The 12,906-nt window shown below is 41.1% G+C and overlaps 1 protein-coding gene across 3 annotated transcripts in view; it reads left to right on the top strand.

The window, feature by feature from the left end:
* Nucleotides 1-12,906, top strand: part of EGLN1 (egl-9 family hypoxia inducible factor 1) — a 57,163-nt gene that overhangs the window by 40,452 nt on the left and 3,805 nt on the right. Inside the window, exons 2-4 of one of the 3 annotated variants that reach the window (XM_030334017.1) lie at nucleotides 6,587-6,706; nucleotides 9,809-9,945; nucleotides 12,590-12,657. In XM_030334017.1, the coding sequence (XP_030189877.1) occupies nucleotides 6,587-6,706; nucleotides 9,809-9,945; nucleotides 12,590-12,657 (325 nt within the window). The remainder of the gene's footprint in view (nucleotides 1-6,586; nucleotides 6,707-9,808; nucleotides 9,946-12,589; nucleotides 12,658-12,906) is intronic. The other 2 variants (XM_030334019.1, XM_030334018.1) reach the window with 2 other exon arrangements.

The following is a 12,906-nucleotide window of genomic DNA, read 5'->3' as shown; positions in this document are numbered from 1 at the left end:
TTTATGTCCCACCTCCACCGCTGAGAGCCTTTGGCAAGATTTTTATTCTCCTTGTAGTTCAATTTTCTAACCTCTAAAATGGAGAGATTAATTGTACCTTCCTCATAAATTTGCTGTGAAGTCTAAAGGAGATCGTCCACACCTGGCTTGCAGGCAGGGACCGCTAGTGTTAGCTGTCAGCATGGACAAAGGGCAGAGGGCTGTGTACCCTTAGGCGGTACATTGTAATAGGATAGATTTTCAGAGCATGAACAGTTTCCCTTCATCCAGGGAAAATAGTACTTTGATAGCCCGTAAAATTTTAGTTCTCTTAGCTTCGTTTTTTTTCTTTTGTTTTTTGAAGATTTTGTTTTTAAGTGCTCTCTACGCCCAACTCAGGACTCGAACTTACAACCCCGATATCAAGAGTTGCGTGCTCTACCGACTGAGCCAGTCAGGCGCCCCTAGTTCTCTTAGCTTTGAATCCATGTTTTAAAATAATTCTGTTCAAAAAGGAAAAATTTTTTTAAAGTTTCCTGGTTCAACTTCATATTGAATACACGTCTTCCAATGCCAGAAATAAATGTCTTCAGATTCCAAAGAGGTATCACAAACCTCTTCCTTCCTTTTATTCTCAGAGTGAAAAACAAATTTATGGTGTTTCTTATCTTAAGAACATCCTCAATCATGTATATTTTCATATCAAAAAGGAAAAAATAGTATTTAATTGTTTTGCTTATGTTTAAATAGGCTTTTCCCAGTGGGAAATTGAAATATTTAAAGCTGGCATCTCAAAGACATGGCAGATTAGGATCATACCTCAGAATTGTAAATGAGCATTTGCATTGTTTTTTTTTTTTTTTTTTTTCTGGGCAAATGCGTAGATTCTTCTGCTATCCTCAACCCCAAACCTTAGACGAGTGCAGGGTCAAGTCTAGTCCTGCTTCTCCTGGGAAAGGACAGAGGACAACCAGGGAGTGCCACTTCAATCCCTGATAAGCCTCATTTTGAGTTTTCTTGATAGACTTTAATGCATTTCCTTATCCTTAGAACTAGTACATCTGACATAAATCTGTTGGAACAGTTTTATCTTTTACAGATGTGACTTGGTCCATTCAGACTGCCGTAACAACAGCAACAACAACAGCAAAACCAGATTGGGTAGTTTTTAAACCACAGAAATGTATTTCACGGTCCTGGAGGCTGAAAAGTCCCAGATCCAGGTGACCAGCAGGGCCTAGTGAGGGCCTTCTTCCTGGTTCATGGCCAGCTGCTTTGCACTGTGTCTTCACATTGGTCAGAAGGGGCAGGGATCCCCCCAGAGTCACTGTTACAAGGCACTAATCCTATTCCTGAGGGCTCCGCCCTCATTACCTCTAAGCACCTCCCAAAGGCCCCTCCTGTTACCATCATCTTTGGGGGTGAGGATTTCAACATGAATCTGGGGTGAACACAGACATTCAGACCAAAGCAGTGTGCTTTATCTGAGAATAATCTTTCATATAAATCCTAGAATAAAGAAGCTGCCTTCTTAAAAGCTTTCACAGTGGTCATACCCACCCAAGGACCACAGTGGCCCACCGCTGCTTCCCTTTCATGTCCTACTTCCTCTGCGTAACTTTCAAGATTTCATCCTGTTTCCACCAAATGAACTTCACCATTTAAGTAGTTAAGTAGTGGAGCAGATCAATAAAATACCCCACAGTCACTTAACTGCTGTATTTGTTATGCTCTTACACTCTGCTTTTCTTCCTGTCACCTTTTCATATCACATCTGTCCTTCAAAGATAAGCTTCAGTCTTATGTGTAGCTCAAAGCCTCATCCCCTCATTTTACTTTATCCTACACAAATACTTCCTTTTTTCAGGATTCTTTTTCTGTTTATTATTTATACGAATCAGTTTATTTGTTTTGTGTGCCTATTTTTTTTTTCTTTGCAGTTAAGTCCTTTGAGACAGCTACCATAGCAGCCCTTTTTGTAGTTGCAATATGGTAGGTGTGCCATAAATAACATTTTTTTAAATTCCTTTTTTAAAGTTTTTGTTTAAATTCCAATCAGTGCCATAAATATTTTTTAAGGCTGCTGATGACATGTAGATTAGAATGAGTGGCTATTAGTTGCTTTACCAACTGATTCATAGAAAAAAAAAGTGAGTTTACTAAAAGTATTATGAATAAGAGCATGTTAGGTGCATATTGAAAGCAAACAAAACAAGAACAGCAACATCAGAGTCTTTTTTACACAAATATATATAAAATGCACTAGGAAAACAAAAGTACCAATTAAGAAATAGAGCATGAATATTATTTCAAAACTGGAAGAACTGGAAAAGCTATGTTACTTTTGAGGAACTTTATTCATTCATTTATTTATTGAGAGAGAGTGAGCAGGGAAGGGGCAGAGAGAGGAAGAGAGAGAGAATCCCAAGCAGGTTCCAGTGCAGAGCCCACCTTTGGGACTTGATGCCACAACCCTGGGATCATGCCTTTGCCGAAATCAAGAGTCAGACGTTCAACTGACCGAGCTACCCAGGTGCTCCATATTTAAGGAACTTTAAATTTTGATAATTCAGATCTTTTAGGATAACTGTGTTTAAATATGAATACTGGCTGAAGACAGTTGTAGCTGCCAGATTTCATGAGATTAGAGAAATACCTTTTTTTTTTACCGTTTTTAAGTTTTTATTTTGATTCCAGTTAAAATACGGGGTTATGTTAGTTTCATGTGTACAATGTAACAATTCACCAGTTCTACAGGTCTCCCGGTGCTCATCAAGACAAGTGCCCTTCTTAATCCCGAGCCCTAGAGAAATACCTTTTTGTGTTTTCTACAGTCCACATGAGAGGAGTCTTGGTACGTGCGTCAGTTACTAAATGCACTGTCCCCATATCAGTATTTGAATGAATTCATCCAGACCTTTGCAGGTTTCCTACAGGATTTCTCTTTCCCCAGAACCTCTAGGAGTGCCCCCCCCGCCTGGCTCACAGGTTTCCTGTGACAATCTGGTTTTTCTGGGTATGCTTAGACACCTTCCTAGTGTCTGCCTGCAGGGATGTGCTCTGGGGACTCACTCCTGGCCTTGCTTCCTCAGTTGCAAACCAGCATGCGGGGAAATGCTGCCCCTAGTTGAAGGTTGGGGCAGAACCGCCTACTTGGGTCTCTTCTCATTTCTTTTTTTTTAATTTTTTTTTTTTTTAACGTTTATTTATTTTTGAGACAGACACAGACAGAGCATGAACGGGGGAGGGTCACAGAGAGAGGGAGACACAGAATCTGAAACGGGCTCCAGGCTCTGAGCAGTCAGCACAGAGCCCGACGCGGGGCTCGAACCCACGGACCGTGAGATCATGACCTGAGCCGAAGTCGGACGCTTAACCGACCGAGCCACCCAGGTGCCCAGGTCTCTTCTCATTTCAATGCCTCCCCCCATCCTCCCCCACTCACTTCCCCTCCTCCACCCCCCCTTCCCTTACCTCTACATAACCCCAGGATTCCAAGGAAAGCAGTTTAGAAGTGACCAGTACAAACAGATCCCACGTTGAGCCATAATCCCGCTGTGCAGTTTTGTTCTGCTCTGTGGTGTCTGGCTCATCCTGGCCATTGCTGAGAAACTTCTTTCCCCTTTTTAATAAAAACCGCTCTTTCATCTAGTATTTCTATTTTGGGGAAGACTTAACTCCATTCATCCGATGATATAGGTAGAGAACCTTGAAGTCATCCTTGGCTCTTCCCGATTTCCACTTCCGCTTTGTTAGCAAATCACCTTGCTTTTCTGCCTTCAGAGTATGCCCCACTCTGCCTGCCTGGGCAGCCTCCTATTCTGTTTCTCTGCTAGAAACTACAGCGGCCAGGTGGCCGCCTTTGTTTTCTCACTCTTTCTTCCCCGCAGCCTCATGTAGCGGTTCGGTATGCCTGCAGTATACCTGGCCCTGAGTGTCACATGACCCTGAGTGTGTTAATTAGCCTTTCTGGGACTCCGTTTCCCTCACAGTTAAATGAAGACCAGGATAATGATACTTTTTACCTCGTGTGGTTGTATCAGAGGAGTTCTTACACGCAAATCTCTTAGAACAGTGTGGGCAGATGGTCAGCATCTGGCAAACGTCAGCTAGTAGGTGATACTGAGGTTATTGCAGTTGCCATGTTTTATGCATCCCGAACTGAAACCGACCTTCTTGAAACATTGATCAGATATGTTTCCATTGGCTTTGTGTCCCTTTTAGAGCAGTATCCGAAGTCCTTACCATGGCTTGCTGAACCCTTCCTAATTTCCCTTGCTCACTCTAGTCCAGCTGGCCTGCGATGGTTTTCCACTTGGCCCAGCCATTTCGGCCTTTGCTCTCATTTTCCCTCAGCCACAGTGCTCACCCACAGATATTTGCACAACCTGCCACTCCCTTCATTTTAGTCTCTGCTCAGATGTGAGCTCCTCAGAGAGGTCTTCCTTGATTTCTGTTCTAGAAATCATCCTGTTTTCTGTGTCCTTCAACTTTATGAAAAGATAACTACCTAACATTATATCTGTTTGTTTATTGGTTATTTATTCACTACACTAAGTTCCATAATAAATGAAAACAAGGGACTCTGTTTTGTTCATCATTGTAGCTCCTCCCTACCAAGGCCTTTCAGGTACATAGTTGATGCTCAGGGGGTGTTTGCTATGGGATGGATGGGGTGGGGTGGTGGGTGGATGAACAAAGAAAGATTTTCCCCTTTGTTCTTTGCTCAAGATATGGTCAGGTTACCAGATAGCTGGAGAGGCCTCAGTGAACTTTTTTTAAGATGAGATCACTTTAGAGAAGGCTTCAGGTTGGGTGTTTTGGTTTTGTTTTAAGTTTATTTTGTGAGAGAGAGTGTGTGTACGCACTCGCAGGGGGGGGCAGAGAGAGAGAATCACAAGCAGTCTTCCCGCTATCATCATGGAGCCTGCCTGACATGGGGCTTGATCTCACAAACCATGAGATCGTGACCTGAACCGAAACCAAGAGTCGGACGCTTAACTGACCGAGTCCCGCAGGTACCCTGAATTGGTACCTTCTTATACTACTGTTCAAGGTCTGCTACACATGCCTTTCCTAGCTGCTAGTGACAAGGAAATTATTTGGGTTTATTCAATCCACTGAGCTCATGCTGTTCTGCCTTTTACTACCAACCTCAAGTCCCAAGAGAAAGCATGTAAGTCTATCTGGAATCAGAAAAAATAGAGACGTATGGAATGTTTACCAAAAATTCTGCTTCTGAAAGAGCTGTAGGTCCAGGCTGTTTATGAAAATGTGATTTTTTTTTTTTTTTTAAGCCTTCAGGTTTAAAATGCTTCCTAGTCTCTCAGAGATGGAACACTGAGTTACTTATTCACTAATCAGTTGAATATGAATTTTAAAAATTAGCATGGGGCGCCTGGGTGGCGCAGTCGGTTAAGCGTCCGACTTCAGCCAGGTCACGATCTCGTGGTCCGGGAGTTCGAGCCCCGCGTCAGGCTCTGGGCTGATGGCTCAGAGCCTGGAGCCTGTTTCCGATTCTGTGTCTCCCTCTCTCTCTGCCCCTCCCCCGTTCATGCTCTGTCTCTCTCTGTCCCAAAAATAAATAAACGTTGAAAAAAATAATAATAATAATAATAAAAAATAAATAAAAATTAGCATTTGCCATTTATCCTTTAAATAATGTAACTTAATTAGTGTGTAATAACTTTATACTAATTCATTGACATTAATACTGACCCTATTAAAAAAAAAATACTGACCCTATTGACTTCAATCCATAAAGAGATTGGAGAAGTGAAAGATTTCAGGAATAAGTGTGACCATCTTTATTTTTGTTTTTTGCATAATTCCTGAGGTTTTTTGTTTTTAATCACTCTTTCTAATTTCAGTTGGTTACTATGTACTACGGTCGTCGTAGAACCTATGAGTTCTTTTAGTGCTTCCTATTTTAGACCTCTCTTCACCTTCGTGTTTATTAACCCAACGGTCTTCTGAACTACATCTTGTTATAATCTGAGTGAAAAAACGACTTTCTTTCTGGTTTGAGGAGGAGTGAGTCACGTGCTAATTTTACACTTAGCCTTTTTTTTTTTTTTTTTTTTTTTAAGTCACTGACAAATGAGTTAATGTTTGGAGTTGAACTAAATTCAGAGACAGTGTCAGGTTGGGTGTTTGGCCGTCAGACAGTAATAATGTAAGTGTTCTTTGGTTGAGCTCTGGGATGGATGATAGAAGTCTCCCCTGGAGCAGAATAAAGACTCATTTGATCTTGATTATCAGTACGAATGAACGTGAAAGTAGTTCCTGAATCCTTCTGACCTTTGGGGTTTTAAGCAAGGGCACATGGCTTGTAACAGCCAGGTGATACTCTCTGATTCTTCGATGTCAGTTCTTCCCTTCACCGTGAAGCAGATTTCCCCAGGCTTTGGATTACTCACCAACCTACCTTTGTAATCTTTGTGTCAACGTAGAATATCTTCGCCTTTTCTTACCTACAAAATACGGTTTTTGTTTAGGAGAATGTAAGTGTAAAAGTAGTCCTAAATCAGAGATTTCTTTTATAAAATGTTTTCTTTTTTATTCATGTATGTATAGACTTTTAAAACCATCATCGTTATTATTACAGGCTATGGTTGCTTGTTATCCAGGCAACGGAACGGGTTATGTACGTCACGTTGATAATCCAAATGGAGATGGAAGATGTGTGACGTGTATATATTATCTTAATAAAGACTGGGATGCCAAGGTATGCAGCTTGCTTGACCGTTCTTTTTTTTTTTTTTTTTCTTTTTTTTTTTTTTTTTCTCATAGGTATTAAGACTCAGATTCCTCTTAGGTGAGACTGTCTTTCACACATGGAATAGTTTAAAATTTCTTAGATTTGTTCTAGTCTTGGGTATTAGGAGTGGATCTTTGTAAGTGAAATCTAATAATATGTCTCAAAAAGTGGATTCCCTTGTTTTCAGATATTAGAGCATTCATCCAAATGTAACATTTTGTTGTTGTTGTTGTTTTTTCTCTTTTAAGTAAGCTCTACTCCCAACGGGGGGCTCGAACTCACGACCCCGGGATCAAGAGTCGCATGCTCTACTGATGGAGCCAGCCAGGTGCCCCCCCAAATTTAACCGATACCAAAATGTATTTAATTAAAATATATACGTTTTAGTGGCTTTTATAAAAAACACTTCTGAGAACACTTGTTTTATAACGGCTTTTGAGGGAGATTATATATAAATAATTATTATGGGTTATTTCCTACTTCTTGTTGCAGAGATACTGTCTGGCATTGGGTTATTGAATTGAATATTGGAGGCAGGATTCCTTCTCTCCTGATTATGGAAAAACTAGAAGTTTATCAGTGCTGACAAATCCTGTAAAACCTACTAGAGTTTACAGTACATTTTCTCTTTTAAATATTTATTTCCTTATATTAGCCTGAGTTTCACTTGAGTTTAAATGATTGAAACCTCAGAAGTATGTCATGCTTTGTTACTGCTTTGTAGGTTGTTTAAACTAATTTTGGGTTGATTTTTTTAAAATCTGTATTTACTTTTATTGAAGCAAAATATTCAAATAGAAAAATGAACACATTGTATATAATAGCCCTGTGGATTTTCAGAGGGAACACACCTGTATAGCCAGGGTAATTTTTTTTTAATGTTTCTTCATTTTTGAGAGAGAGAGAGTGAGTGAGTGTGTGTGTGTGTGTGTGTGCGCGCGCGCGTGTGTGCATGAGCTGGGGAAGGGCAGAGAGAGAGGGAGACAGAATCTGAAGCAAGCTCCAGGCTCTGAGCTGTCAGCACTGAGTCTGACATGGGCCTCGAACTCATGACCCATGAGATCATGACCTGAGTTGAAGTCGGATGCTTAACTGACTGAGCCACCCAAGTGCCCCAGTAATTTTTAAAAATCAAATAACCTTTAAACACTTCCCTCCCACAAACAAACATATACACAGAAATGGAAAGCACCAAGTCTTAATTATGTAAAAACCTAGTCCTATCCTAAATCATACCCTAAAACCTAAGGCATGCTCACAGTGTTGTTCTAGTAATCTGTGTTACACTGATTTAAAGATTTTCCTCTGGTTTTGCCCAAGTTCAAAATGAAGGTAAGTTTTACTACTAAGTAGATGTTGAGGCATTACAACGTGCATGGTTTTTCTATTACAGCTTTCAAAGTTTAAAAGAAAGAAATTTGGTCATTCACCTTGAGCCCAACATACAAAACAGATTGATATAACTTCGGTTAAAACTTAAAAAATATTTCTCCCCAATTCTGTGAATATCTTGACAGCTAGAAATATGTTTGAACAACTCCTAACTTCTGTATTTTGTTAGGTTCTTTCTAGGCTGATCTCCTTTTAATTTTGATATGACCTAGCCAAGGTCATTAATACGTAGTTTCTAAATTAGTACATAAGAAGAAAAAAGTCATTAGGATTTTTGTATATAGATCTAAAAGCTTCCATTGCAAGATTACACTGAGTATGTACAGCATGCCAGACATCATTCTGGATGCTGGAAATAGACCAGAAATAGAAATAACCCTCATGGAGCTTGGAATCTAGTGGAGGGAACAGATGAGTACATTAACAATTGCTTATGCCCAGTGCAGGATAGATTGCTGTGGGACCACGTAGGGGGCCACCTAATTCAGGGTTCAGGGAAGGTTTCCCACAGGGGGATTGGAAGCTTTAATTACCTGTTTTCAAATATTTTCAGCAGATCACCTGTGATATTCCCAGTGACTCCAGTCAAAGGGCAAGGGGAAGAAAGGATATGTTCTTGGTCACAGTCTAGAGATTCTTTAGATGTTTGCATGAGTGCCACGGGAATCCATCTGAAGAGAGCCTGAGGAAGGCAGGCCAGGGTACACAGTAGCTCAAATTTAACTTAAGGATGAGCCTGATAAACAGCTTGTCTACAGATTCTGGGCATAGGCTCAACCTCCTTGATGTCTTGATTAAGTATGAGTTCCTTTCAGTTTTAGAATCTACCTGCTTAGGAGTTCAGTTCTTCAAGGGTAAAGAGCTACTCAGTTGGGTGGGTTTTGCCTCACTTTAATTCCCCCCAGATTGTAAGTACCACAAGGACAGCATCTGTGTGCACTGTTCCCTCCTCTGTCCTGAGGGCCCGGCACAGGTCCCAGAACAGTAGACACTCGGTTGGTATGGGAATAAATAGGTGAGTCCATCTGATCCCAGATAGAGAAGGATGTGTATTTGGGTGAATAGTAATTATCCTTTCTGGATGGAATCCAGTGCTGTAAGCTGCTAGCCATCAATGTGTGAGGCCCAGTCTTGCAAGGGAGAGCCCCCATTTCTAATAAAATGACCGCAGTGATGATCATAAATGAGGACACTTTCTACTGATAGGTTGAATTCCTTAAGTAAGAGCCATTAAATTTGTGACTGTCCTGTTAATTACTGTTGAACGTTAAAACACAGTAAGCCCTTTATTTGACATACTTAACCATTTATAGTAATTGAAACGGACACATTTTTAAAGAATAGGCTAATTAAGCATATCATTAGCATACCTAAATCAGAAAGGTGTAATGACTAGTTCTTAAAACTTCCAAGTGTCATGTTTAAGCCTTTTGAATTCAGAATATTCATCTGTTTCACCAAATATTTACAAAAAAGTCCCTAAAAAAAATGAATTTTTCCTCATATCATTGCATGTACTTGGAATCTCAGCTCCTTTTCATACCTTGTTAATTGGAATGTATTTGTGAATAATCCAGTTAAGAATTTTGATTCTGAAATGATCTCCCCTTGCCCCCCATCAATTTAATTTTATAGTATTCTTACTCTCATACTCAAATATTTGGCTCTTTTCCTTAGGTAAGTGGAGGTATACTTCGAATTTTTCCAGAAGGCAAAGCCCAGTTTGCTGACATTGAACCCAAATTTGATAGACTGCTGTTTTTCTGGTCTGACCGTCGCAACCCTCATGAAGTACAACCAGCATATGCTACAAGGTAGTATTCCTTTTAAGAAAAATTTGGAAAAGACTGTGGTAGAAGAGGAGGGGATAGATAGGATATACTTGAAAGTTTTCTGCTATCTTCCTGTTCTCGAGTAATCTTTATCATAATGCTTCAGTCATAACTTTTAATTTGGATAATTTTATATGATTTATTCCCAGTTCAGTGCCAAGCGTTTGTGACTTTCTTTGCACAGCCACTTATGTTTAGGCTAAGAAATGGAAATACAGGCCATCTGTCTCCAGCCCTGTCTCCTTGTCTTATGTATCTCTAACTACTATCCATTCTGCAATTCTGTGATAGTCATTTGGGGGATAGAAGGATTCTACAGAGAAGGAAAAGGGCAGTTTTTTAAAAGAGAGTGAGGGAGGAAAAAGAGGGATAATGTAGAAAAATTTTACAAAACAGAAAAATCAGAAGCACTCAGAGTAGAAGTGTGAGGAGGAGAAAGTTGCCATGTGTGGGAGTTCACGTTAGCCAAGTAACTCTTCAGCTTTAATAGTAAGCATCTGTGAGCCTTATTATATATTCTTTCTGCCATTTTCCTACATTGAAATGTTAAGAGTATTAAAATGGAAGATGTTGCGGACCTCATTATAAATATTTATAGAAAAATAGCACTGTTTTTCAGATACCCACTTTTCATTACGGAAGGGACCTTGAGCATCATGGTAGTGAATTACCGGCATTCAGTGGGTAGGTGGGGGCAGAGGAGGCCTAGCCTCAGATAAAACAGAAGAGCGGGCTTTACCCGGTGATGCTAGGCGTGGGCCAGCCCCGGTGTGGCTCCAATTCCAAAGACTTTGTTCTCATCTCTCTTTTTCCTTCTTTGCTTTTTTTTTGTTTGAAGTAATCCCTATACCCAGCGACCTCCGAGGTCAACAGTTGCATTTTCTACTGACTAAGCCAGCCAGGTGCCCCTCTTTTCTTCCTTCTGAGCTGTGTTGCCTTTAACCCTGATTCACACAGCTGGTAGCAAACCTAGTAGTTTGTGGTAAGAGATCCTAAGAAGCCACAGATGGAAACCAGGGGGGATCCTGTCCCATCAGATGATGTGCCCGTCCTGCCTCTCCCATCTCTCCTGCTGGCACCCGGTGCCCGTCTCTGCTCCTGCTGCTTCTTTAAAACCCCTTTGACCTAGAAACGGCTTCATAGACCTTCCTTTTTATGGAATCTTGAGTATGGTCTGCTTGTATCATTTCTAGATAAAGAGAGAGTGGACATTTTTAGGTAGTAAATGCCAAACAGCTGTGGAGAGTAGATGCTACAGGACGTTGGAAGAGGGAGAGAGTGGCATTAATTGGAAAAGATGGACTAGATGAGCCAGGTGTCACAGTGAAGAGAGGAGCTCAGCTGGGTCCAGAATGACCAGAAGCGCAGAGTTAATGTGAGGAGGACTCTTGAGTAGGTTGATGGGAGATCAGGGCAGAAGAATAGAATGGCGTGTGAGTTTCCAGCTGTGTTCTGGTGAGGACTACTGGCTAGAGAAGGGGTTGATCCAGATGGGAGGACTCCGATTACTAAGTAACTGAAAATTTGGGGCAATATCTGTGCACCTTTCCCATTGCCAAGGCCACTGGGAAAAATAGAAGAGGCTACATGGTTAGAAGGGTGCTGGAGCTCTGGAAGGAGCAGAATCTGGAAGTCAGGAGGCCTCATTTTGACCTCCTTGTTGTCACTCAGCAGCTGAGTGATCTGTGAACCTCACTTTGCCCAGTTGTCCAGACTCCCAGACTCTGACTCTCCTCTGCCTTTGACTCCTTCCTTGAGACGCCTACACGATTCAGTTCTCATTCAGTTCACATTCACAGGCTCTTCATTCGATCCGTGTTGCTCCCCCACCAGGGAGCCCTGGCCAGAATCTGCATGATGGTTTCACTGTTGTGTTCTAAGGAATTACCATTTATAGGGTGTTTTTACTTCCTGTGTGTGCGTGTGCACTTTGCCCATTATTGGTACCAGAAGCTGTAACTGTGCTCTGTAGTATTTGATAAACCAGAGATTCTTCCTTTATTTGTGGAATGAGCTCTTCCAATTAAGTGAAGTTTTCAGAGGAATGGAGTTTAGCTAAATAAACTTGAAATGTTAAAACAGAGTGTAATTGTTTTGGTAAAAATCCTGAGAACTCTTAGCATAATTTGAAGTCTTTCTTGATGGCTCCAGGTTATAAACTTGTAAACGTCCCTCAGTCTTTGCGGTAATTCAGCGACGTCCTCAGAAGCGGTTCAAACTGTTAGCCCTCCTCCTCTCCACAGGACCCCAGGCCTGGGGTTCTGTTCTGCGGAACTTAATGCTATTGATAGTGTGCTTTTTCTGTAATAGCCAGTTCTTTTACCTTCTGATTGTCTGTTTCCGATCTACTGTGGGCTTGCAAAACAGATAATCAAGCAGGTTAAGTAGGTGGTAAGAACATCATAAAAACTCATCAACTTGGCAACATCACTGTTAGGTGCTCTTGCCCTCTGCTATACTCTTGAGCATTGAGCTTCCTGGAGAGGTGGGTTGTTATCCTCTGAGATCATTCAATTTAGGCATTACTTTGGCATTACACGTTTTAATAGGCTGTTGGAAGAGCTTACCACTTTTTTTCTTCCCCCCGGTGTGATCATTCTTAACCCTATTCTAAATTTTCTTGTAGGTACGCAATAACTGTTTGGTATTTTGATGCAGATGAGAGAGCGCGAGCTAAAGTAAAATATCTAACAGGTAAACATTATTTGGGGCCAGGGTCTACCGCAGGGAAAGCGCCCGCAGTCAGGCGGTGCTGTCCGTGAGTGTGAGCGCAGACACAGCCTTTATTAATACCACAAAGACTTGCTCCTTGTTTCTGTCAGATTCCTTAATTCCCTTAGGTAAAAGAGGACTTCTCTGAAGCTCTCTTCATTGTTATCATTAACCGACAAAATTATTCAAAGATTAGGAAAGTTTGAGGCAAGAAACCTTCAGAAAAGTATT

This window comes from Lynx canadensis, chromosome D2, assembly GCF_007474595.2.
Source record: "Lynx canadensis isolate LIC74 chromosome D2, mLynCan4.pri.v2, whole genome shotgun sequence".
NCBI lineage: Eukaryota > Metazoa > Chordata > Mammalia > Carnivora > Felidae > Lynx > Lynx canadensis.
Note: the sequence above shows the minus strand (reverse complement) of the source record. Positions and strands in the feature narration are given on the sequence as shown.